Source organism: Nycticebus coucang, chromosome 20, assembly GCF_027406575.1.
Source record: "Nycticebus coucang isolate mNycCou1 chromosome 20, mNycCou1.pri, whole genome shotgun sequence".
NCBI classification, from domain to species: domain Eukaryota; kingdom Metazoa; phylum Chordata; class Mammalia; order Primates; family Lorisidae; genus Nycticebus; species Nycticebus coucang.
The window spans coordinates 31,029,171-31,054,757 of NC_069799.1; the positions used below are offsets into that span (position 1 = coordinate 31,029,171).

Below are 25,587 nucleotides of genomic sequence, written 5' to 3' on the forward strand. Positions count from 1 at the left end.
GTAAACTTTGAGCTCTGGTTAACTGCATCACCAAACCGTTCACAATTGTGGAATTTCTCTCCAGTATAAATTCCTATAACCTTCATTAAGTTACAAACACCAAGTAAGGTCCTGCCACATTCTTCACATTTCTAGGGTTTCCATGTTATCTCATTTTCTTTTAATGTACAGGCTGGTTTGACTCTGAGTAAAAGGGTTTGCCACAGTATTCATATTTGTAACCTTTTTCTCCAGAATCAATTTTTTTTATGTACAGAAAGGTGTGAGTAGTGATTAAAGAATTTGCCACATTGTTGCCATTCATAGGGTTTCTATCAAGAATGAATTCTTTTATGTACAGACAAGTGTGAGCACTGTGCAAAGGCTTTGCCACATTCTTCACATTTGTAGGGTTTCTCTCCAGAATGAATTCTTTTATGTACAGAAAAGTTTGAGCAATATTTAAATGCTTTGCCACATTCTTCACATTTGTATGGTTTCTCCTCAGAATGAATTCTTTGATGTATAGAAAGGGTTGAGGACTTGTTAAAAGCTTTTCCACATTCTTCACATTTGTAGGGTTTCTCTCCAGAATGAATTTTTTTATGTACAGAAAGGGTTGAGTACTGGTTAAAGGCTTTTCCACATTCTTCACATTTGTAGGGTTTCTCTCCGGAATGAGTTTTTTTATGTACAGAAAGGTGTGAGTGCCGGTAAAAGGCTTTTCCACATTCTTCACATTTGTAGGGTTTCTCTCCAGAATGAATTCTTTTATGTACAGAAAGGGTTGAGTAATGGTTAAAGGCTTTTCCACATTCTTCACATTTGTAGGGTTTCTCTCCGGAATGAGTTTTTTTATGTACAGAAAGGTTTGAGTGCCGGTAAAAGGCTTTTCCACATTCTTCACATTTGTAGGGTTTCTCTCCAGAATGAATTCTTTTATGTACAGAAAGGGTTGAGGAATCCTTAAAGGCTTTGCCACATTCTTCACATTTGTAGGGTTTCTCTCCAGAATGAATTCTTTTATGTATAGAAAGGTGTGAGTACCGGTTGAAGGCTTTGCCACATTCTTCACATTTGTAGGGTTTCTCCCCAGAATGAATTCTTTTATGTACAGAAAGTTTTGAGGAATGCTTAAAGGCTTTTCCACATTCTTCACATTTGTAGGGTTTCTCTCCAGAATGAATTCTTTTATGTACAGAAAGGGCTGAGGAATTCTTAAAGGCTTTTCCACATTCTTCACATTTGTAGGGTTTCTCTCCAGAATGAATTCTTTTATGTACAGAAAGGTTTGAGTGCTTGTAAAACGCTTTTCCACATTCTTCACATTTGTAGGGTTTCTCTCCAGAATGAATTCTTTTATGTACAGAAAGTTTTGAGGAATGCTTAAAGGCTTTTCCACATTCTTCACATTTGTAGGGTTTCTCTCCAGAATGAATTTTTTTATGTACAGAAAGGGTTGAGTACTGGTTAAAGGCTTTTCCACATTCTTCACATTTGTAGGGTTTCTCTCCAGAATGAATTCTTTTATGTACAGAAAGGTGTGAGTGCTTGTAAAAGGCTTTTCCACATTCTTCACATTTGTAGGGTTTCTCTCCAGAATGAATTCTTTTATGTACAGAAACGTTTGAGGAATCCTTAAAGGCTTTGCCACATTCTTCACATTTGTAGGGTTTCTCTCCAGAATGAATTCTTTTATGTATAGAAAGGTGTGAGTACCGGGTGAAGGCTTTGCCACATTCTTCACATTTGTAGGGTTTCTCCCCAGAATGAATTCTTTGATGTGTAGAAAGGGTTGAGGCGTCATTAAAAGCTTTTCCACATTCTTCACATTTGTAGGGTTTCTCTCCAGAATGAATTCTTTTATGTATAGAAAGGGATGAGTACTGTTTAAAGGCTTTTCCACATTCTTCACATTTGTAGGGTTTCTCTCCGGAATGAGTTTTTTTATGTACAGAAAGGTGTGAGTGCTGGTGAAAGGCTTTTCCACATTCTTCACATTTGTAGGGTTTCTCTCCAGAATGAATTCTTTTATGTACAGAAAGGGATGAGTCATCGTTACAGGATTTGTCACATTCTTTACATTTGCAGGGCTTCTCCACATTATAATTTGTCTTATAGTTAGAATATTTTGAGCTGTGGCTAAGACGCTTGTCATCATTCTCACAATGGGAAATTTTCTCTGCAGTATGAACTACCCCGTGCTTAGACAGTCTTGAGCAAGATTTAAAGACTTTGCAACAATCTTTACATTTGTACTGCTTTTCCACAAAATGGTTTATCTTATGTTTACCAAAGTTTGAGCATAGATTTAAGGTTTTCCCATATTTTTTACATTCCAATGTTGTTTCCCTGGTACATATCATCTTACATCTATTTGTATTTGATAATTTTCTGACAACTTTGAAACATTTACTGCATTCGCAGGTTTTACCATGCATAGCTGATAAACTTCCGTCCACTCCATTGTAACATACTTTCTGCTGCTTATACTCACACGCCCTATCCCAGTCTTTTACTGAGTTTAAATTCTCAGGGCTATCTTTTTCATATCTTCTCAGGATTATCACTGGTAATAAAATATTCACGCCAAGCACTTTTGAATTGCTCTGGGTAGAATGATCACATATAACTGAAAGAAATTTAAAAATACAAAATTATGTCATTGAATTTCATCACAATTGAATAAATATACATTACAAATTTTGTCTGTAAAATTATGCCCAGCATAGTAGCAAGATGGTATAGGACAGCATGTAAGAAATATATACTGCATTTTAGGGATTATAAGAATGAAGTGAAAATTTTCAGCCCAGCAGGTGAGCACAATGTGAAGAGGCATGTACAGGCCAGATGCAGTGGATAGTGTCTGTAAACCTAGCACTGTGGGACAGTGAGTGGGTGGATTGCTTCAACACAGGCATTTGAGAGCAGTCTGAGCCCTGTTTATACCAAAATTAGAAAAAATTAGTGGGGCGAGTGGCAGACACCTGTTGCCCCAGCAACTTAACAAGCTTAAGGCGAGAGTATCTCTTGAGGCCAGGAGGTTGAGGTTCCTGTTAACTATAATACCACAGCACTCTATCCGTGGTGAAAGATACACTGTCTCAAAAATATATAACTATATAAAATAAAATAAGAAAAACAATGATAATGACAAAAGGTGCAAAATATGGGAAGACAAGTTTGTTCTACTTATAGACCACAGTCGTTCCCGCATCTGAAAACAGCATTGTCCATATGAAAGTAAACTTTTTCCTCAAAAGAAAAATAGAGACCTAAATTAACTCTAATGGCTTTTCAGGGCTTTTCTAAAAATAGGTTTTGTCTCCCATGAGGGAGAGTGCTGAAGGGAATGGTGCAGTTTTTTGTTTCTTTTTTTTTGCAGTTTTTGTCTGGGGCTCTGTTTGAACCCACCACTTCCGGCATATGTAGCAAGCGCCCTACTTTTTTGAGCCATAGACGCCGCCCAAGAATGGTGCAGTTTTCATAAAACTGAAAGCAAAGGTAAAATATTGTTACAGCACCAGAGAGACTCCAAGACAACAACAGATTGAGGTCTACCAAGTGATTACAAGCTCTTATCTGGATATGTGGGGAAAATGCTTCGGCTAGAAAATAGCCACAAAACTCCACAGGCAAAACAATTTCAGAATGTATACTTAAATGCCTCGAACCTTCACTTGAACCAAGATAGTTAAGACTGCCCTGTGCGAGGCTGATGCCATGGCACGCTGGTCTGATGGCAATACAGTGAGCCTTTGTCTCAATGAGAAAATAAACATAAGAAATGAAAACAAGAACAGAGGTGCCTTTATGTAACAAGAGAAAGAAACCCAGGTTTCCCAGAACTCATTTCCAATTAAGTGGAGTTTCCCTAATCACATTGCATTGCGTGGTTTCCTCCTTGAACTTTGGACCTCTGACCAGAGTTATCTGCTTCATTCACTCCAACCTACCTGGGTGCTTGACCACTGTCTGGTGAGTCTTCACTATCCACGGTTCTTTCCTTTGCTCCAGACAGGTGATGAGATCTGGCTTAGACACAGCAAGCCCTGTTTCATTAGAAAAAAAAATGATAACATGACGCTTACTGGACTTCATCAGTAAACAATCTAGAACCTTTGTAGAATAGAGAACACATCATTTTAGGGATCCTAAAAGAATAATCTAAAAATAGAGGTTTCTGACAGAAACATTACAATATTTTAAAAGAATTTAAAATGCTAAACTACTTTGTACTATGGAAATAAAATTTGGGGCTACAAACTAGACTTAAAGGTATGGGCAACAATTATAAGCCTCTACATTTTTGAAATTACCATCAATGTAGCGAAGGATATTTATCAGCTCAAGAAAGACTAAGATTGGGCGGCACCTGTGGCTCAGTCGGTAGGGTGCCGGCCCCATATACCGAGGGTGGCGGGTTCAGGCCCGGCCCCGGCCGAACTGCAAAAACAAACAAACAAAAAAAATAGCCGGGTGTTGTGGCGGGCACCTGTAGTCCCAGCTACTTGGGAGGCTGAGGCAAGAGAATAGCTTAAGCCCAAGAGTTGGAGGTTGCTGTGAGCTATGTGATGCCATGGCACTCTGCCTAGGGCCATAAAGTGAAACTCTGTCTCTACAAAAAAAAAAAAAAAAAAAAAGACTAAGATTAATGCCAAGATAACATCTGAAATATTCTCTTTTCTATACCAAGAACTTATGTTTTCCTTAGAAACAACAATCTGAAACTAATGAAGTCAAAGAAGAATCTCCCCAAACCCACCTACAGAGAAACAATCTGAAATGCTTAGTGTACAGTTAAGAAATGTGTATGTAAGTTATCCTCACCAAGGAAGACCAGGTGTCTGTAGGTCTCTAACATGACATCCCGATACAAATTGTGCTGAGCAGGGTCCAGGCAGTCCCACTCATCCATAGAGAATTCTATAGACACATCTCTGAAGGTCAATAGTTCCTGGAAAAAAAAAACTAGAAATCTAAAAAACAACAATATTCATCATGATGCCATGAGAAGACTCAATTTCATTTTTACATAAATGAGTGGGTGAGAACTTCTTTTGACTTACATGACTGAATGGTATTAATGTGATAAGTATAGCAGAGAGATAGTCCCTCATGTGCTCTCTAACACTGAGAATAGATGGTGGGATAATATCCACAACCCCAGTATAGACACTGTGCTTTTTGGCTTTACAATGCAAAAATAAGGCCAACAATACAGGCATGTTGATTCTTGCGCCTACTTACATCATACACTATAAGCTGTGCGTATTTCTTACGTGAAAATATCATGGTGAAGTAAATGGAAGCCCTAAGATTTTAACGTGTGCAAGCATGAACTGGAGATCTTGTCAAATGCAGTTTTCTTTTCTTTTTTTTCTTTTTTTGAGAAATAGTCTCACTATATTGCCCTCGGTAAAGTGCAATGGTGTCACAGCTCACACCTCTTGGGCTTCAGCAATTCTCTTGCCTCAGCTTCCCAAGTAGGTGGGACTCCACGCACCCACCACAAAGCCTGGCTATTTTCTTGTTGCAGTTGTTACTGTTGTTTAGCTGGCATGGGCCGGGCAGGAACCACCCAGCCTTGGTGCATGTGGCTGGCGAGTAACTACTGTGCTATGGGCGCCAAGCCTCAAATGCAGTTTTTATTCAGAAGAATTTAGGTGAAGCTTTATTTTTGAATTTCCAACAAGCTCAACAGGGATGCCAGTATTTCTGTTCCATGATAATACTTTATCACATGTCAGACTGGATTTATCCCAGTTGAATGTTGATCCAGTAAACAACCATTAAAGCCTTTATTTTCCAAACAAGGTATAAAAAGAGAATCTCAGAATGTGCATGAGTTGATACTCTCCCCAAAGTACTTAATCATATTCTGATAAAAACCACTTAAAAATCTTTTTTCAAAGTTGAAAGTACAGGCTTGGTGCCTGTTGCTCAGCGGTGAGAGTGCCAGCCACACACACCGGGGATGGTGGGTTCAAATCCAAGCCCAGGCCTGCTAAACAATGACAACTACAACCAAAAATTAGCCAGGCATTGTTGCAGGTGCCTGCAGTCCCAGCTACCTGGGAGGCTGAGGCAAGAGAATCGCTTAAGCCCAAGAGTTAGAGGTTGCTCTTAGGTGTAACACCAAGGCACTCTGCCCAGGGTGAAAGCTTGAGACTCTGTCTCAAAAAAAAAAAAACAAAAACAAACAACAACAACAAAAAAAAAACACTGAAGGTACAGATATCTGCCGGATCTTCTAATCTCTAATGCTGTCTTTAAAAACTCTTCTTTAGCATCCGAGAAAGCAAGGCTTTTCTAATAATTCTGATTTTGAGAACCTTGAGTTACTTTAGGCCGTTCATGCCATCTTCTGTAAACTGCATGTGTCACCTTATTTTACACAGCACCGAGGGGGCTTCTGGACTGAAACTGAGCAGTACGTAGTCCCCTGCTTTGCTAATATCCAATGACCCAACATCATCCACACCAGGTAATATGGGGATCCACTTATTTCCATTTAAAACAGGCACAAGGGAAAATTTGCAGAACTACAGAACATAATTTTTTATAAACATAAATTTGTGATGAAAATTCTCCAGGGCATATGGGAATTTGGATGGAGAGAATGGAGAGCAGACACTGCTGTATACGGAGGGGAGAAGGATTTCTCAGAGGCTTTTCACTGTTACAAGAAAAGGGCAAAAGAGTATTTGAAACAAGCTCATTAAGCAGGAACATCACAAGTAGAGAAGATTTCCAACTTCTAAACGTGAGATATTGCAGGAGAAAAGATAGTCACAGCCCTGTGTTAGGACACATTTAGCTGAGAAGCAACCAGTTCTTTCTCTTTCCCTGCCTGCCCTTGATTTCCTTCTCAGGTGAGATTATCCAGATATATATTCCACCTTCATCTTGATAATATGGCTTTAAAGGCATGAGCACAACCCCTTCACCTGCTCCCACCACATCCACAGGCAGAGAAACCTTGAAGCAAAAGAAATATATATATATATATATATATATATATATATATATATATATACCCTTTCCTGTTCTTTATTACAGGAGACAATCGGGAACAAGGAGCTTCCACCTAAAGACCAAAGTGTGACTTTCATATTTTTTGCCCTCAGGTCCCCTCCCCTGCGAGCAATTTCAGCTATGGCAATGGAACGTTGGTGGTGCTGTCCTGTCCCCATGAAGCACAAGCAGGGCAGGCCCTGTGACCTCCCTTGGGAGAAAAGGCTCAACACATTTTAAAACTCTCATGCTTGACACTGGCCTAAACTTAACATCACATGGGGATAATAATTAAAGCCATGTGGATGACACAATCCAGACTAATAGAATTTGTGGGAAGGTGGAATCACAGATGATGGCATTTCTTCAAACTGGCCATGGAATCCTACCTGGAAGCCTGGGCTGAGAACCACTCAGGTAACTATCACCTCCCAGGCTTTATTACCCACACAAGGTATTCCGTATCCTGGGCCTCTCTAAGTATGAGATCCTGCAATAGCAGCAATTACTCTATCTTGAAACAAATAGTCACTTTTTTTACAATGGCTATGTATGTACTTGTTTAAGAATTTTAGGAATGGGTGTTTAAGCAATTAACCAAAGAATCAAGATTGCAGAATTCCGCCTGAAGGAAACCTCCACTTCAGTCCTGGTCCAGCATACTGCCAGATGGCAAGTAACCTTTGCAACAAGCCAGGGGCACCTACACATAGAAAGCTCCTGCACAGTTTCCCAAGCTTCTTTCCCCTTTCACCACCTTTTGGTCAGCTGAGGAACATGAGGTGGTCTTTCCAACATTTTTCAGCCATCTCTCCATGTTGCTCTTGAATAACCTGCATTTTCTTCCAACAACCCCTGTATGTTGAGTTTGGTTTCAGAAATGATTTGTAAACGTTGGGTTTGCCTCAGATTTTGCTGCTTTTAAGTGGGTGCATGAAGTGGCTTCTTTGACAATTTCACATATTGCTAGTGTTACTTCTCCTAGACTATAGTAACACTCAGCTGGAGAAAGTAAAGACACCATAGATTCCCTTCTGCTCAACACTTTTATTTATTTAATTTTTTTGAGACAGAGTCTCACTTTGTCACTCTCCGTAGAGCGTCTTGGCCACCATAGCAACCTCCAGCTCCTGCTCTCAAAGGATCTTGTCTCAGCCTCCTGAATAGTTGGGACTACAGAGGCCAGAGACAGGGTCTGGATCTTGCTGAGTTTGGTCTCAAATTCCTGACCTCAAGCAATCCACCACCTTCAGCCTCCCACAGTATGACCTTATAGGTGCAAGGCACCTCAGTGGCCAACACCATTTATTTATTTATTTATTTATTTATTTTTGCCACACTTTCATAATAACATAAATCCTCTTTTTCCAGGGAAGACCAGCCATCACAATCTTGAAACATAGCATTCTGTGCTGAACCTTTAAAATTTCTAGAGCTGACAGAAGGAAGTAGTATCTGAATAAAAACCTGAATTGAAAATTGCAAACTGCAAATTTGAGTCTTGGTCACATGTGGATGCAGCTAGGGCCCTGGGTACATACATGGGAAGTAGGAAAAAGAAGAAATAGGGAAGTGGAAATTCTTCAAGTGTACTCGATGCACATATGTGATCCAGCTTAAGTTTGTAGCCTCATACTCCCAGGATCAGTTGCAAGTCTAATAATATCAATTTTACAAAGAGGTGGCTAAGCCATACAGAATACTTTGTAAATGTTCTGTGACATTTTTGAGACAGAGACTCAAGCTGTTGCCCTGGATAGAGTGTGGCGGCATCATAGCTCACAGCAACCTGCAAGTGGGGCTCAAGCGATCCTCTTGCCTCAGTTTTTCTATTTTTAGTAGAGATGGATCTCATTTTTTGATCAGGCTGTTCTCAAACTCATGAGCTCAAGCAATCCACCCACCTCTGCTTCCCCAAGTGCTAAGATTACAGGCGTGAGGCACCACTCCCAGCCTGTTTTGTGACATTTCTTAACAACTATTTTATAAATAGAGATATAACATAGAGCTGTAATTTTCTATTTTCCCTATGTATTGTGACTGTAGGAGCATTTTTGGTAACACTGTGTACTACAACTGCTCAAGAATAGATATTGAAAATAGGCAGACAGACCATTGTGGCTTCATTATTTGGGACACCATGCACTTTGCTGTACAATTGTGAGCTGTGACAGGTAGGCTGCGATGAAAATCGCCCCCTAGCGGAGAGAGCAAGATGGAGGCCATGTAACAGCTTCCTTGCATCTGGGCACCGTGAGTCTGCGGAGATAGGACTCCAGGCATCTCTGGCTGATGGGATCTGCCTATCATCATCCCTGTGAGGATACAGGGAGTCAGTGAGAGACTTCCAGACCCCAAGAGGAGGACTAAAACAGTGGAAAACCTGCAAGTGCTCGCGTCTGTTCAATTGGTCTAAACCCGCAGGCAACTCTAAGTACAGTAGCTGGAGACTGCAAACCGGAAAGGCCTTACCTGTGAACTGTTTTGGTATCTTTGGACTTGGCACTCAGTTGAACTACTTTGGGGAGAGCCTGAGCGGGAGTGCGGATAACTATGGCCATTGTCTAGGACCCCAGTCTGAGCTGCTGAGCCAGACGGAGCTAATAATGCTTGGCTGTGGGCCACAGGGAGCCATTGTGAGTGATCTGCCCTGGAAAGCTTCGTCCTCAGGGTCGCAGAACAAGAATCTGGCGGGAGCTGGTAACCTATCAACTGAGTAGCCTAAGTCCGGGGTATGAGCTGCCTTACAGCCCTAACCCTCAGGGGCAGAGTGAGACCAGTTTTGGTACACTGGGTAAGTGGATAGCCACTTCAGCACTGATTCCAGTGACAAGCACTTTCCTGGGAAAGCTTCTGCTCAGCAAGTTTACAAGTTCAAAGTGCCTTTTAAGTGGGCTAAAGAGAGATTTAGGGTGTCTACCTGCTGGGGTTTGAGAAATCAGCAGCCTCCAGTCGTATCAGTACTGTGATTAACATCTCATACGCCAGAAGATCACGTTGCCCAGACAATATTCAACAACATACACATATTGCTTTGTTTTTGGTTGTGTTGTTTTTTTGTTTATTTTGATGTTGTTCGTGTTGTTTTGTTTTTCCATTTCAACCTTTTCCATACAGATTTTTTTCTTTCTCAATTTTTCTAGTTTAATTATAATTTCCCATTGCTGCCTTTTTCAATAACTAGAACTTCATTTTTGCCAGTGTTTCTACCATTATTACTTGGTTTTTCACCAAATTTTATCCCGTAAAGTTTTCTGTTTCCTTGTTTTGGTTTGATTTATAGCATTTTTGTCTTTCCTCTCTACTTGGTGGAGATGGGGTACTGTGTCTGATCAGGTTAGCAAAGAGCTGCTGACCTCAAGGGAAACACCCAATTGGGTACCCCCAGAAGGTGTGTTTTTTTTACGGTTGTGTCAAAGTACCCTACTGTACATCTATATCGCTCTGCCTCCCTCTTTCTGTGCCTCTCTTCTTTTTGTCAATATTCCTTTTACCCACCCCCTCTCCTTTCTCTATTTTTTTTCTTTTCGCTCGTTCCTCGTTTCTTTCATCCCTTTCTTGTTCTTCAACCTTCTCATTTTTCTGATCCTGTACCAAAAGGACTCATTGAACCCTTAGTCCACAGGCATGAGAACTTAAAGAGCAAGAGGAAGTGAAAGGAAAATTAGGGCAAGGAAACAGATAAAAGAAATCACTCATGAGGAAGATCAGCAGAAAACTCCAGGCAACATGACGAAGCAGTCCAGAACAACCCCGCCAAGGGACCATGAGGTAGCTACTGCAGACGATTCCACCTATACAGAAATGTTAGGAATGACAGAAAGGGAATTTAGAATACACATGCTGAAAACAATGAAAGAAATGATGGAAACAATGAAGGAAACTGCTAATAAAGTGGAAAATAACCAAAAGGAAATTCAAAAACAAAATCAAATAAGAGAGGAACGATATGAAGAATATAGAAAGGATATAGCAGAGCTGAAGGAACTGAAACAGTCAATTAGGGAACTTAAAAATGCAATGGAAAGTATCAGCAACAGGTTAGACCATGCAGAAGAAAGAATTTCAGAGGTAGAAGACAAAGTTCTTGATATAACACAGATAGTAAAAGAGGCAGAAAAGAAGAGAGAGAAAGCAGAACATTCAGTGTCAGAATTATGGGACTTTATGAAGCGTTCCAACATATGAGTTATAGGAATCCCAGAAGGGGAAGAAGAATGCCCCAGAGGAATGGAAGCCATACTAGAGAATATTATAAAAGAAAATTTCCCAAATATCACCAAAGATTCTGACACACTCCTTTCAGAGGGATATCGGACCCCAGGTCGCCTCAACTCTAACCGAGCTTCTCCAAGACACATTGTGATGAACCTGTCCAAAGTCAAGACAAAAGAAAAGATTCTACAAGCTGCCAGGAGTAAGCGCCAGTTGACCTACAAGGACAAATCCATCAGTCTGACCACAGAATTCTCTAATAAAACTTTCCAAGCAAGAAGACAATGGTCATCTACCTTTAATCTACTTATCAGAACAATTTCCAGCCCAGAATTCTGTACCCTGCTAAGCTAAGCTTTAAAACTGAGGGAGAAATCAAATCATTATGGATATACAAACATTGAGGAAATTCGACACAACAAGACCAGCTCTACAGGAAACACTTCAACCAGTTCTACACACTGACCATCACAATGGATCAGCAGCAAAGTGAGAATTCAGAAATTAAGGACAGAACCTAACCTCCACACTGATGCAAAAGATAAAACTAAACAATGGACTCTCACAAAATAAGATGAATAGGAATACTACCACACTTATCAATTATCTCAATAATTGTTCATGGCTTGAATTCCCCACTGAAGAGACATAGATTGGCTGACTGGATTAAAAAACACAAGCCATCAATTTGCTGTCTACAAGAAACACACCTGGCTTCAAAAGACAAATGAAAAACACGAGTCAAGGGTTGGAAGACATTTTCAGACAAATGGAATTCAGAAGAAAAAGAGGAGTTGCAGTCTTATTTTCAGATACATGTGGATTTAAAGCAACTAAAGTCAAAAAAGACAAAGATGGTCACTTTATATTGGTCAAGGGAAAAATACAACAAGAAGACGCTTCAATTCTAAATATTTATGCACAAAATTTAAATGCTCCCTAATTCTTGAAACAGACCTTACTCAGTCTGAGCAATATGATATCTGATAATACCATAATAACAGGGAACTTTAACACTCCTCTTACAGATCTGGACAGATCCTCTAAACAGAAATTAAACAAAGATATAAGAGATTTAAATGAGACCCTAGAGGGCGGCGCCTGTGGCTCAAGGGGTAGGGCGCCAGTCCCATATGCCGGAGGTGGCAGGTTCAAACCCAGCCCCGGCCAAAAAAAAAAAAAAATGAGACCCTAGAACAACTGTGCTTGATAGACGCATATAGAACACTCTGTCCCAAAGATAAAGAATATACATTCTTCTCATCACACTATGGAACATTCTCCAAAACTGATCATATCCTGGGACACAAAATAAATAAAACAGAATCAAAAGATTTGAAATTTTACCTAGTATCTTCTCAAACCATAAGGCACTAAAGGTGGAACTCAACTCTAACAAAAACACTTAACCCCACACAAAGGCATGGAAATTAAACAATCTTCAGTTGAATAACAGATGGGTGCAGGAAAAATAAAACAGGAAATCATTAACTTCCTTGAGCATAACAACAATGAAGACACAAGCTACCAAAACCTGTGGGATACTGCAAAAGCAGTTTTGAGAGGAAAATTAATCACTTTTAGGTGCCTACATTCGAAAAACAGAAAGAAGGCACATCAACAATCTCACAAGCCATCTTATGGAATTGGAAAAAGATGAGCAATCTAAGCCTAAACTCAGTAGAAGAAAAGAAATATCCAAAATCAAGTCAGAGATCAATGAAATTGAAAACAAAAGAATCATTCAGAAAATTAATGAAACAAGGAGTTGGTTTTTTGAAAAAATTAATAAAATAGATAAACTTTGGCCAGAGTAACGAGAAATAGAAAAGTAAAATCTCTAGTAACCTCAATCAGAAATGATAAAGGGGAAATAACAACTGATCCCACAGAGATACAAGAGATCATCTCTGAATACTACCAGAAACTCTATGCCCAGAAATTTGACAATGTGAAGGAAATGGATCAATATTTAGAATCATACCCTCTCTTTATACTTAGCCAGGAAGAAATAGAGCTCCTGAACAGACCAATTTCAAGCACTGAGATTAAAGAAACAATAAAAAATCTTCCAACCAAAAAATGCCCTGGTCCAGATAGCTTCACACCAGAATTCTATCAAACCTTCAAGGAAGAGCTTATTCCTGTACTGCAGAAATTATTCCAAAAAATTGAGGAAGAAGAATCTTCCCCAACACATTCTATGAAGCAAACATTACCCTGATACCTAAACCAGGAAAAGACCCAACCAAAAAGGAGAATTTCAGACCAATCTCACTCATGAATATAGATGCAAAAATTCTCAACAAAATCCTAGCCAATAGATTACAGCTTATCATCAAAAAAGTCATTCATCATGATCAAGTAGGTTTCATCCCATGGATATGAGGCTGGTTTAACATACGGAAGTCCATAAACGTTATCCACCATATTAACAGAGGCAAAAATAAAGATCATATGATCCTCTCAATAGATGCAGAAAAAGCATTTGATAAAATCCAGCATCCTTTTCTAATTAGAACACTGAAGAGCATAGGCATAGGTGGCACATTTCTAAAATTGATTGAAGCTATCTAGGACAAACCCACAGCCGATATTTTACTGAATGGAGTAAAACTAAAATCTTTTCATCTCAGAACTGGAACCAGACAAGGTTGTCCTCTGTCACCTTTACTATTCAACATAGTGCTGGAAGTTCTAGCCAATACAATTAGGCAAGACAAGGATATAAAGGGAATCCAAATGGGAGCAGAGGAGGTCAAACTCTCCCTCTTTGCTGACGACATGATCTTATACTTGGAGAACTCCAAAGACTCAACCACAAGACTCCTAGAAGTCATCAAAAAATACAGTAATGTTTCAGGATAGAAAATCAATGTCCACCAGTCAGTAGCCTTTGTATACGCCAATAACGGTCAAGATGAGAAGCTAATTAAGAACACAACTCCCTTCACCATAGTTTCAAAGAAAATGAAATACCTAGGAATATACCTAACGAAGGAGGTGAAGGACCTCTATAAAGATAATTATGAAATTCTCAGAAAGGAAATAGCAGAGGATATTAACAAATGGAAGAACATACCATGCTCATGGATGGGAAGAATCAACATTGTTAAAATGTCTATACTTCCCAAAGCAATCTACCTATTCAATGCCATTCCTATCAAAATACCAACATCATACTTTCAAGAATTGGAAAAAATGATTCTGCGTTTTGTATGGAACCAGAAAAAACCCCGTATAGCTAAGGCAGTTCTTAGTAATAAAAATAAAGCTGGGGGCATCAGCATACCAGATTTTAGTCTGTACTACAAAGCCATAGTGGTCAAGACAGCATGGTACTGGCACAAAAATACAGACATAGACACTTGGAATCAAATTGAAAACCAAGAAATGAAACTAACGTCTTACAATCACCTAATCTTCGATAAACCAAACAATAACATACCTTGGGGGAAAGACTCCCTATTCAATAAATGATATTGGGAGAACTTGATGTCTACATGTAAAAGACTGAAACTGGACCCACACCTTTCCCCACTCACAAAAATTGATTCAAGATGGATAAAGGACTTAAATTTAAGGCATGAAACAATAAAAATCCTCAAAGAAAGCATAGGAAAAACACTGGAAGATATTGGCCTAGGAAAAGACTTCATGAAGAAGACTGCCATGGCAATTGTAACAACAAAAATAAACAAATGGGACTTCATTAAACTGAAAAGTTTCTGTACAGCCAAGGAGACAATAACCAAAGCAAAGAGACAACCTACACAATGGGGAAGGATATTTGCATATTTTCAATCAGACAAAAGCTTGATAACTAGGATCTATAGAGAACTCAAATTAATCCACATGAAAAACGCCAACAATCCCATATATCAATGGGCAAGAGACATGAATAGAACCTTCTCTAAAGAGGACAGACGAATGGCTAACAAATATATGAAAAATTGTTCATCATCTCTATTAATTAGAGAAATGCAAATCAAAACCACCCTTAGATACCATCTAACCCCCGTGAGAATGGCCCACATCACAAAATCTCAAAACTGCAGATGCTGGCATGGATGTTAAAGAAGGGAACACTTTTACACTGCTGGTGGGACTGCAAACTAGTACAACCTTTCTGGAAGGAAGTATGGAGAAACCTCAAAGCACTCAAGCTAGACCTCCCATTTGATCCTGCAATGCCATTACTGGGCATCTACCCAGAAGGAAAGAAATCCTTTTATCATAAGGACACTTGTACTAGACCGTTTATTGCAGCTCAATTTACAATCGCCAAAATGTGGAAACAGCCTAAATGCCCACCAACCCAGGAATGGATTAACAAGCTGTGGTATATGTATACCATGGAATACTATTCAGCTATTTAAAAAAATGGAGACTTTACATCCTTCGTATTAACCTGGATGGAAGTGGAAAACATTATTCTTAGTAAAGCATCACAAGAATGGAGAAGCATGAATCCTATGTACTCAATTTTAATATGAGGACAATTAATGACAATTAATTTTAATATGAGGAAAAGCAGAAAGATTGATGGAGGGAGGGGGGTGGGGCCTTGGTGTGTGTCACACTTTATTGGAGCAAGACATGATTGAAAGAGGGATTTTGCCTAACAATTGCAATCAGTGTAACCTGGCTTATTGTTCCCTCAATGAATCCCCAACAATAAAAAAAAGAAAGAAAGAAAGAAAAGCGCCCCCTAGAGTAACACTCCATGGGACTCTTCTGTGTTTATATCATATGTGGTAAGTCTGGATGGTATGTAAAAATACTTTATAATTACAAAGAGAATTATTTCCAATTCCAAAATACCCTTCAAAATGGTAGACAGAAAAAGAACTGCCACATTACACAATTAAAACAAAGTGTGATGTTCATCTCGGAGATTGTGAAGATCAACGAAGTCACCATAATTAGTCCTCACTTACAAGACTTGACAGCACCATTGGTAATATATATTTCACCCTGAATTCACCTTATACTTGGAAAGGCCTTTTATGTTTGTACTGGACTATATTCAAAGGACAGAAAAATCTTCACTTGTCTACATTATGGAAGATAGTTTGCAAACAAGGAGCCAGAGGAATACTAACGGGAGGTCCTGCACCACAACAGGAACTCTGACAAAGGTTGCTATCTCCTGGACTATTTATATTTCAAAGCAATGAGTCCTGAGCCCTGGAGAAAGACAGACCTGAATTTGAAAAGGAGGTAAGAAGATTATTTATCTGGTAAAATTATGTACTTACATTTCAAAGAGGCAGAAAAAAACACTTACATACAAAATTTTCTAAATTAAAACCTTTAAGGAAGAGGAAGAAGGCAAAATCTTTATGTTCAAATTGGGGTATTCGTCTGGTATTTCTAATTTCCATCTGTTCTTACAACAGGTCTAGGGATGCTTCCTTGAACTCATGGACATAATTTAAGGAGACACTGACAGTCACCACAGAGACAGCATGAAAGAGGGTTTATGGAATGAAAATAATCAGAAGACAGGCGCTATCAAGGACCCATGAGAGAGGGCAGTGTAGAGTTTGTTCAAGTATTGGTTGAGCTATTGGCCTATAAAAGAAACTAAAAATCTTAGGACCAAATCTTTATGCAAAAGCAGAGGTCAAGCCCAGAAGCTGAGTCATTTAAGACCTTTTTTTTTAGAGACAGAGTTTCACTCTGTCACCCTTAGTAGAGTCCCATAGCTTCACGGCTCACAGCAATCTCCAGCTCCTGAGCTTAGGCGATTATATTGCCTCAGCCTCCAGAGTAGCTGGGATTTCAGGCACCTGCCACAACACCCAGCAATTTTTTTGTTGCAGTTTGGTTGAGGCCAGGTTTGAACCCACCACCCTTGGTATATGGGGCTGGCACCCTATATACCACAGGCATATGGGCCACAGGCACTGCCCTGCACCTCCTTATAATAGACTAAAATGATCTGAATGATAGGGCAAAAACCGAGAACAGGACCACAAAAACAAGGGCACACAAGTCCTGCCCAGGAAGGAATAAATGTACCAATCCCCATCTTCCCAAACACTTATATTCCCACCCTGCCTTAACCAATGTGCTGACTTCTTTTTTGAACCTAGCCTACGTGCATGCAAGTGAATAAAGGCCATGTTGCCCACACAGAATCTGGACTCAATTTTCTTTTGTTCACAACTTGGAATAACCTCTCACCCAGTAGCTGGGATTACAGTTGTCGTACATGACCTCTCACTCATTTTTCTATTTTAAACTAGAGATGGATCTTGTTCTTTCTTTTATTTTTTGAGACAGAGTCTCAGTTTCTCACCCTGGGTAGAGTACTGTGGCGTCACAGCTCACAGCAACCTCAAACTCTTGGGCTTAAGCAATTCTCTTGCCTCAGCCTCCCAAGTAGCTGGGACTACAGGCTCCCACCACAATGTCTGGCTACTTTTTTCTTGCAGTTGTTTAGCTGGCCTGGGCCGGGTTTGAACTCGCCACCCTTGGTGTATGTGGCTGACACCGTAACCACTGTGCTATGGGCACCAAGCTGTGGGTCTTGTTCTTGCTCGGGCTGGTCTCCAACTCCAAAACCCAAGCAATCCACCCACATTGGCCTCAGAGAGTGCTAGGATTACAGGCATTTTAGTAGAAATGAACACCCCCACAATCTTTTTGTAGCTTAACTTACAATGCACGTTAAAACTTGTAAATTTAGCCGGGCGTTGTGGCGGGTGCCTGTAGTCCCAGCTACTCGGGAGGCTGAGGCAAGAGAATCGCTTAAGCCCAGGAGTTGGAGGTTGCTGTGAGCTGTGTGAGGCCACGGCACTCTACCGAGGGCCATAAAGTGAGACTCTGTCTCTACAAAAAAAAAAAAAAAACTTGTAAATTATTAATCACTGGCCCGGATGATCAGGAATGCCTAAATAACACAACATTAACACTGAACCATTTTGCTGAAGGGTGCTATTGGGTATAAAAGTAAAAAGCTCAACCGTCAATGTAGAAAGTGAGTTTCTTGGTTCTGGACAAGGTAGCCTATTAAAAAATAAAATAAAATAATTATATTTTCCAATCACTACAACAGCTTTAGGGATTTCTAGATAAGATAATTTTCTACCAAGTGTGGATTCCTAACTATGGCTTAATCCCTAAACCCTTATATTGAGACAGGTTACCCGAGAAAGCTGTGGTCTAAAACAGGTCTTCTCAAGGAGACCATAAGGATACATCTGCAGGGTGTATCTATGGTGACTCAGCTCTTGGGAATTTGTAAACTTAACTTCCTGGAACTTGGAAATTTCCACTTCTGTGAATTCCTGTAGTTCTGTGGGGGCTGGAATAGCATCTACCACTTCATTCAAACTGGACAATGAGGAAGGTAACTGTGGGCTGGAACTTTTTGATTGTCAATAAAAAGGAAAAGATCAAGCCAGTCAGGGAGCTCGGCCATTTGGAATTCTTCTATGCCATAAGCTCCCAGCCAGTGAATAAAACCCTTCCTCTTATAAACATGGTGTTTGGGTGCTCTTTCTCTCCACTGGGCCTCATCTTCCTCTATCAATATGAGTCCTTGAAAGCACAGGAAAATGAGTGGCGCCTGTAGTTGAAGTGGCTAAGGCACCAGCCACATATACCAGAGCTAGCGGGTTAGAATCCAGCCTGGGCCTGCCAAACAATGACAATTACAACCAAAAAATTGCTGGGCATTGTAGCCGGTGCAACCTGTAGTCCCAGCGATTCAGGAGGCTGAGGCAAGAGAATCACTTAAGCCAGGAGTTTAGGTTGCTATGAGCTGTGACACAGGGCACTCTACCCAGAGTGATAGCTTCAGGCGCTGTCTCAAAAAAAGAAAAAAGAGAAGGAAAATTCTCCTCTGTATCAAACTAAAGAGTTAAAACTTAACTGTAGAAACTTAATCTAAGGCCTCTGCTTTTGGTCTGTGTAAGCTATTTCTATATGTGCATTAAAGACAGAAGACAGGGATTTAGTCTTGGAGTACTGATGGAAGAACTTGGCACTATTCCCAGACCAGCAGCATATTTGTCTAAACAATTAAACTTTTTTTTGTAGAGACAGTCTCACTTTATTGTCGCCCCCAGTAGAGTGCCAGAGTGTCACATAGCTCTCAGCAAACTCCAGCTTCTGGGCTTTGAATTAAAGGCCATTCATGTTCAGAGAACAGGGTGGCAGCTGTGGCTCAGTTGGTAAGGTGCCAGCCCCATATACCAAGGGTGGCGGGTTCAAACCCGGCCCCAGCCAAACTGCAACATGTTCAGAAAAACATTAGAAATTTTCCTCTATCTCTAAAAACTGATTAACCTGATTGGGAAACAAAAGGGGCTGCAGACTTCCTTTTCTCAATGCTAGAGACCTGGCCCCAAATCATTTAAACTATAAAACCTGTCTCTCACGTTAATTTACATGTGAATTTGTTTCCCTCCATCTACACATCCACTCCCTAGCAACCACTTCGGTGCACCTATACTTTGCATATTCTCCACCATCCCTTCTAAAAGGCATCTATAAAAGTCTCTGACTATCATTCAGCCACTGGGTAATAATTCTTGCAGTTCCCCTCTTCTGCACAGTATGTGGAAAGAAACCTTACTCTTTTTTTTTTTTTTTTTTTTTTTGGTTTTTGGCCAGGGCTAGGTTTGAACCCGCCAACTCTGGCATATGGGACCGGCGCCCTACTCCTTGAGCCACAGGCGCCGCCCGAAACCTTACTCTTAATAATCTGCCATAATTGTGAACTGATCTTTCAGGTTTTTTTTTTGTTTGTTTGTTTGTTTGTTTTGTAGAGACAGAGTCTCACTGTACCGCCCTCGGGTAGAGTGCCTTGGCGTCACACGGCTCACAGCAACCTCTAACTCTTGGGCTTACGCGATTCTCTTGCCTCAGCCTCCCGAGGAGCTGGGACTACAAGCGCGCGCCACAACGCCCGGCTATTTTTCTGTTGCAGTTTGGCCGGGGCTGGGTCCCCCCGAACCCACCACCCTCGGCATATGGGGCCAACGCCCCACTCACTGAGACACAGGCGCCGGTGAAACAACTAAGGGAAAAGGGCAAGTTTTGCTGTGCTCCCTACACTATGTTACTTACTAACCCTGAAATACAACTGCAAGTGATAGGTGGACTGAACCCAGCCCCTCTACCTACTAACCTTAATCAAGAACCAAAAGAACATGAACGTCTAGTGGTAACTGAACAAGTCTTTTCTAGCCAAGGAGATTCTGTCAGACAACCCTTCCAAAGAGGTAGACTGGACTCCATGTATATACGGAAGCAGTTATATTGAAAAAGGAACACGAAGGGCAAGTGATACAGTAGTGATTGCAGAAAGGTTGCTAGAAATGAAAGCCCCTGCACCAGGGACATCAGCCCAAAAGCTGAACTAAGGGCCCTAACCAGAACATTAGAACGTCAAAAAGAAAAACACTAAACATTACATGGACTTCAAATTTTCTTATCTAATTCTTCATACTCAATATGCCATATAGAAAAAAAGGGAGATTACTAGGGCAGGGAAAAATACTTGTTAAAAACAGTTCAGTTTTGGGCGGCGCCTGTGGCTCAGTGAGTAGGGCGCCGGCCCCATATGCCGAGGGTGGCGGGTTCAAACCCAGCCCCGGCCAAACTGCAACAACAAAAAAAATAGCTGGGCGTTGTGGTGGGCGCCTGTAGTCCCAGGTACACGGGAGGCTGAGGCAAGAGAATCGCTTAAGCCCAGGAGCTGGAGGTTGCTGTGAGCTGTGTGATGCCACAGCACTCTTCTGAGGGCCATAAAGTGAGACTCTGTCTCTACAAAAAAAAAAAAAAAAAACAGTTCAGTTTTACAACTATTAGAAACTGCCTTGTTTCCCGCACAGTGACAGTCACGCATTGCACAGGACACCAGAAAAGACTTAATCCTGTGCCAACAGAAAACCAGAGGGTGACACTGCACCAAAGCAAGCTGAAAGACTGACAATAACGGCCCACTTAATGCCACCTCTAAACCTATCTGATTTCAATCCCACCTATAAGAAAAGAAATAAAAAAGATAACAGCCTTAACTGAGTTCCTTCCCCAGTAAGTTGTAAACAGGCAACTCACCCAGACAATCAAAAACAAATACTCAGTGTTTGCTTTGTATAAGAAACAACCCCTAAACAGAGAACATATATAAAAAAACACACTGACCCTACCATAAGATAATGCTGTTTGAAAACTAGGTGATAGGTGATAGGACAGCGCCTGTGGCTTAGTCGGTAAGGCACTGACCCCATATACCGAGGGTGGTGGGTTCAAACCCGGCCCTGGCCAAACTGCAATCAAATAGCCGGGCATTGTGGCGGGCGCCTGTAGTCCCAGCTACTCGGCAGGCTGAGGCAAGAGAATCACTTAGGCCCAGGAGTTGGAGGTTGCTGTGAGCTGTGTGATGCCATGGCACTCTACCGAGGGCCATAAAGTGAGACTCTGTCTCTACAAAAAAAAAAAAAAAGAAAACTAGGTGATAGATTTCACTCAAATACCCACATCCAAAGCCTATAGACCTAAATCATTAGCAAAAGTAAAAAGAAAATAAATCATATACTAATAGAAAACGTTGCCAAACAATTCCAGGAGATCCATTTACATTAAAACCAGGTATTATCCCTCCAACTACTGTGAATTAAGGTAGTCCCTAAAAGCAGGGTCAAATTAAATCCTTACCAAGTTGTTTATTATAAACCCTTCCAGGCAGTCTCAATTTAAATGTCACGGCAAGCCGAATATAATCTTAAAGTACAAAAGTATGTACAACAAATGCAGCAAGTGCCCAAATTCTCTCTTCCCAGACCCCAGATAACACCTACATCTCTTTTATCTTGGTAACCAAGTCCAACTCAAAGCCTGGAAAGACCAGCCTGAGAAAAACAGCTGAAACAAAAGTAGGCTAGTCCAGGAAAAGTTCTGTAGATGACATCATAGCAGTGAAACGTCCAGGACTCACTTGAGAAGCAGCTGAGGCCCACAAAAACTAGACTGCCTCTCTTGGAGGAAACACCACATTAAGACTAAAGAAATATTGGGAGGCACCTGCGTCCTCAGTAGAGCGCCAGCCCCATATATCAAGGGTGGAGTGTTCAAACACCAACAAAAAAATAGCTGGGCATTGTGGCGGGCACCTGTAGTCCAGCTACTAGGGAGCCTGAGGCAAAAGAATCCTCTAAGCCCATGAGCTGGAGTTTGCTGTGAGCTGTGATGTCACCGCACCCTACTGAGGGTGACAAATGAGACTGTCTCTTTAAAAGAAAAGGCTGAAGACATACAATCCCCAGTCATCTTAAGACTTGTCATACACAGCTGTGTGCTTACCCCAGAACCTTGACCCATTTTGGTGAAATAAATGCTATACTAGTGAAAACTGTAACTACTGATCATAAATATATTAACTTTAAAAGGTGCCCTTTCCCATATCTTAATAATTCCTTATTTAACTGTAACTTAACTGCCTTTGTACCTTGTGCCAAGACACACGCCATCTTAACCTGAAGATAGTTCTTATTACATGGCACCCAGGCTTTTTCATATATCTCTGCTACAACATAGGAAAACCTTGTTCACTAAGATTAACTCCTTTTCTACCCTGGGTACAAAACTTTTAAGTCCAACCAGTCTAAACTTAAGATACTAACCTCCCTGAAAACTATCATAGCCAACTACATCTTTGTAATACTGCTAAATACACCACTTTACCAACACTAGCTATTGAACTCAACCTGAAGACTAATCCATTTGCCTATGACATCATTAAGGTCCTTAATACAATTTCTCAAGCCATAAATGCTGAACATTGAATTAAAATAAGTACAAGAAGTTACACTAAAAAAATCAAGTAGCCATTATTGATTATTAAAACACAATCATAGATGTAAAAATAAATACTGCTTCGATTTATCTAACAGTTAGCAATTCATTGAAAATAAGTTGAAATGGGCTCGGTGCCCATAACACAGAGGTTACAGCGCCAGCCACATAAACAAGGGTGGTGGCTTCGAACCCAGTGCCAGCCAGCTACACAACAATGTCAACTGCAACAAAAGTAAGTGGGGTGTTGAGATGGTCACCTGTAGTCCCGGCTCTTTGGGAGGCTGAGGTAAAAGAATCACTTAAGCCCAAGAGTTTGAGGTTGTTGTGAGCTGTGACACTACAGCACTCTACCACGGGTGACATAGTGTGACTCTGTCTCAAAAACAAAAAAAAGGCTGGGGGCGGCACCTGTGGCTCAAAGGAGTGGGGCGCCGGCCCCATATACCGAGGTGGTGGGTTCAAACCCACCCAGGCCAAAAACAACAACAACAACAACAAAAATTAATTAATTTAAAAAAAAAAGAAAGGCTCGACGCCTGTAGCTCAAGCGGCTAAGGCGCCAGCCACATACACCAGAGAGGGCAGATTCAAATCCCAGGCCTGCCAAACAACGACAACTACAACCAAAAAAACAGAAAAAGAAAAAAGCCAGGCATTGTGGCAGGCACCTGTAGTCCCAGCTACTTTAGAGACTGAGGTAAGAGAATTTCTTAAACCCAAGAGCTGGAGGTTGCTGTGAGCTTTGATGCAACAGCACTCTACCCACAGCAACATCTTGAGGCTCTGTCTCAAAAAAGAAAAATAACTTAAAATGTATAAAAGACATAGTCCAAAAAATACAACAAATAACATTTTTCAGAATATCCAACACTTCCTAGCTAAAGGATTCTCATAATGACCCAACGATACCTAAATCCAAACCTTTATGCTGTAAGTTGCAAGCTTTTTACTATGTTACAAAATACATTGCATACCATTCATATGTACCCGCTGTTTCACAAATTTCAAAAAACAAAATTAAAAGCACAGCACCCATGTGAGCTTAACTAATCATAACAATTATTGTGGGGAAGGGGCTGTGAGGTGGCCAGGGCCCATCACAGCCAGCGGAAGCCTCTAGGGAACGACTCCCCCACCCCACCCCCCAGCCACTTGTCCTAGATTAACATTCTTTTCAACTGCCAGAAGTCACATAGCCCCTACATACTTTCCTTATTACAGCTTTTCCTCTTTAAAGTTAATCCTTACCCCAGATGTTAATATTTACCTTATTAAAGATACTTTATAAAAGCTGCTTCCACAGTTCCGTGCTGGCTGCAGACAGACCTTCCGACCCCATCCTATCTCTACCCTCATGTGTGTTTTATATATTTCTTGGGTGTCTTTGTTTCTAATTTTCCACCACTTCCACTCAGGCTATCTCCTCCTCCTTGCACTGGGTCTCAAGAAATTATTTCCATTTGAAATCAATTTCATAGACATGAAAATAAAATAAATAATAGTAGAGACTATGGTAGACACAGACACCCCCACACCTTCTTAGCTATTTGTGAATTGAGAATGCACTTGAAAACATAGGAGCAGTAAGTCAGTCAAACAGGCCAAATCAGAAATAGGGAATAAAGATTAAAAAAAGAGAAAAGAAACCCAAGGAAGTAATGAGGCACTATAGAACAAGTTCATAGCATGTTTAATGATTTTTTTGATGATTTTCTTCGATAAGTTTTTGACTGTTACATATTTTTAACTACCCAAATGCTGTTAATCACATAAGTATATTTTTAATATACTTTGGAAATTATCCCCTATACAAATTCTTAAAATGTGTTACACAGACAAAATATTTTAAAAAATTACTCCCGCTGCTCCCCAGAATTGCCGGCCTTTCCGATAATGAAGCCTTTTCACGAATCAACTTCCTGTCTCTGTGTTTAACTAGGATTACAGGCAACCGAGCCACTTTTGATTTGGCAACAGCCTGACCCACCCTTCCCGGCCCTAAGTTTATTTTTAACAGAATGGAGGGATTGGGGGCCCCACGGACTACAGCCTCTCCCAGAAACAAGCCCCACACACCCAGTTAGGATTCTTCCTGAGGACTCTTCCACTGTCACCACGTGGCAGGAACACCCGGCGCTCCAGGCACACTGTTGCTCCAAGAGAGCTCTGGGCCTTGGTCCAATTAACCAACTCGGGAAGGGGCCGCAGCAGTAGTCCCCGCTGCCTGCCCCACTCCACCTTTTGCTCACAGGGTCTGAGAGCCAAAGGTGCCAGTGGCAAATTTCAGTCTGAAGACTGTAAAACTGAAGTGAAATTGCCAGGTTCCGCCACACTCACTTCTGGCCCCAACCACGCTCCTCCCCCTCTCAGGACACCCAGTCTCCGGTACTCACCATTTCCCAGCTTCCTGGATGTCCCGGTGTCGTCCCTACAAATCTCCCGGTACCTGCAGTTCACAGGGTGACAGAGGCGGCCGTAGAGACACCTGGATTGTCCAGGACACGAAAAAACTGAAGAGGGTAGCCCAGATCAGTGAAAGGCTGCTCTGGATTCCCG

At 40.9% G+C, this 25,587-nt stretch overlaps 1 protein-coding gene across 1 annotated transcript; it reads right to left on the reverse strand.

Annotated features, from left to right (window-relative positions):
- Positions 1–314: 314 nt before the first annotated feature.
- Positions 315–25,587, reverse strand: LOC128572900 (zinc finger protein 595-like). Its single transcript, XM_053573041.1, has 4 exons — positions 25,425–25,587; positions 4,813–4,939; positions 3,939–4,034; positions 315–2,611 (listed from the first exon to the last, which is right to left on the reverse strand). The coding sequence occupies exons 1-4, from the start codon at positions 25,425–25,427 to the stop codon at positions 315–317; spliced, it is 2,523 nt and encodes an 840-aa protein (XP_053429016.1). The 5' UTR covers positions 25,428–25,587.

Coding starts and splice junctions, on each gene's coding strand:
- LOC128572900 (XM_053573041.1), bottom strand. Junction 4,035..4,812: donor CAGACACCTGGTCTTCCTTG/GTGAGGATAACT, acceptor CTAATGAAACAG/GGCTTGCTGTGTCTAAGCCA. Junction 2,612..3,938: donor GACAGTGGTCAAGCACCCAG/GTAGGTTGGAGT, acceptor AATTTCTTTCAG/TTATATGTGATCATTCTACC.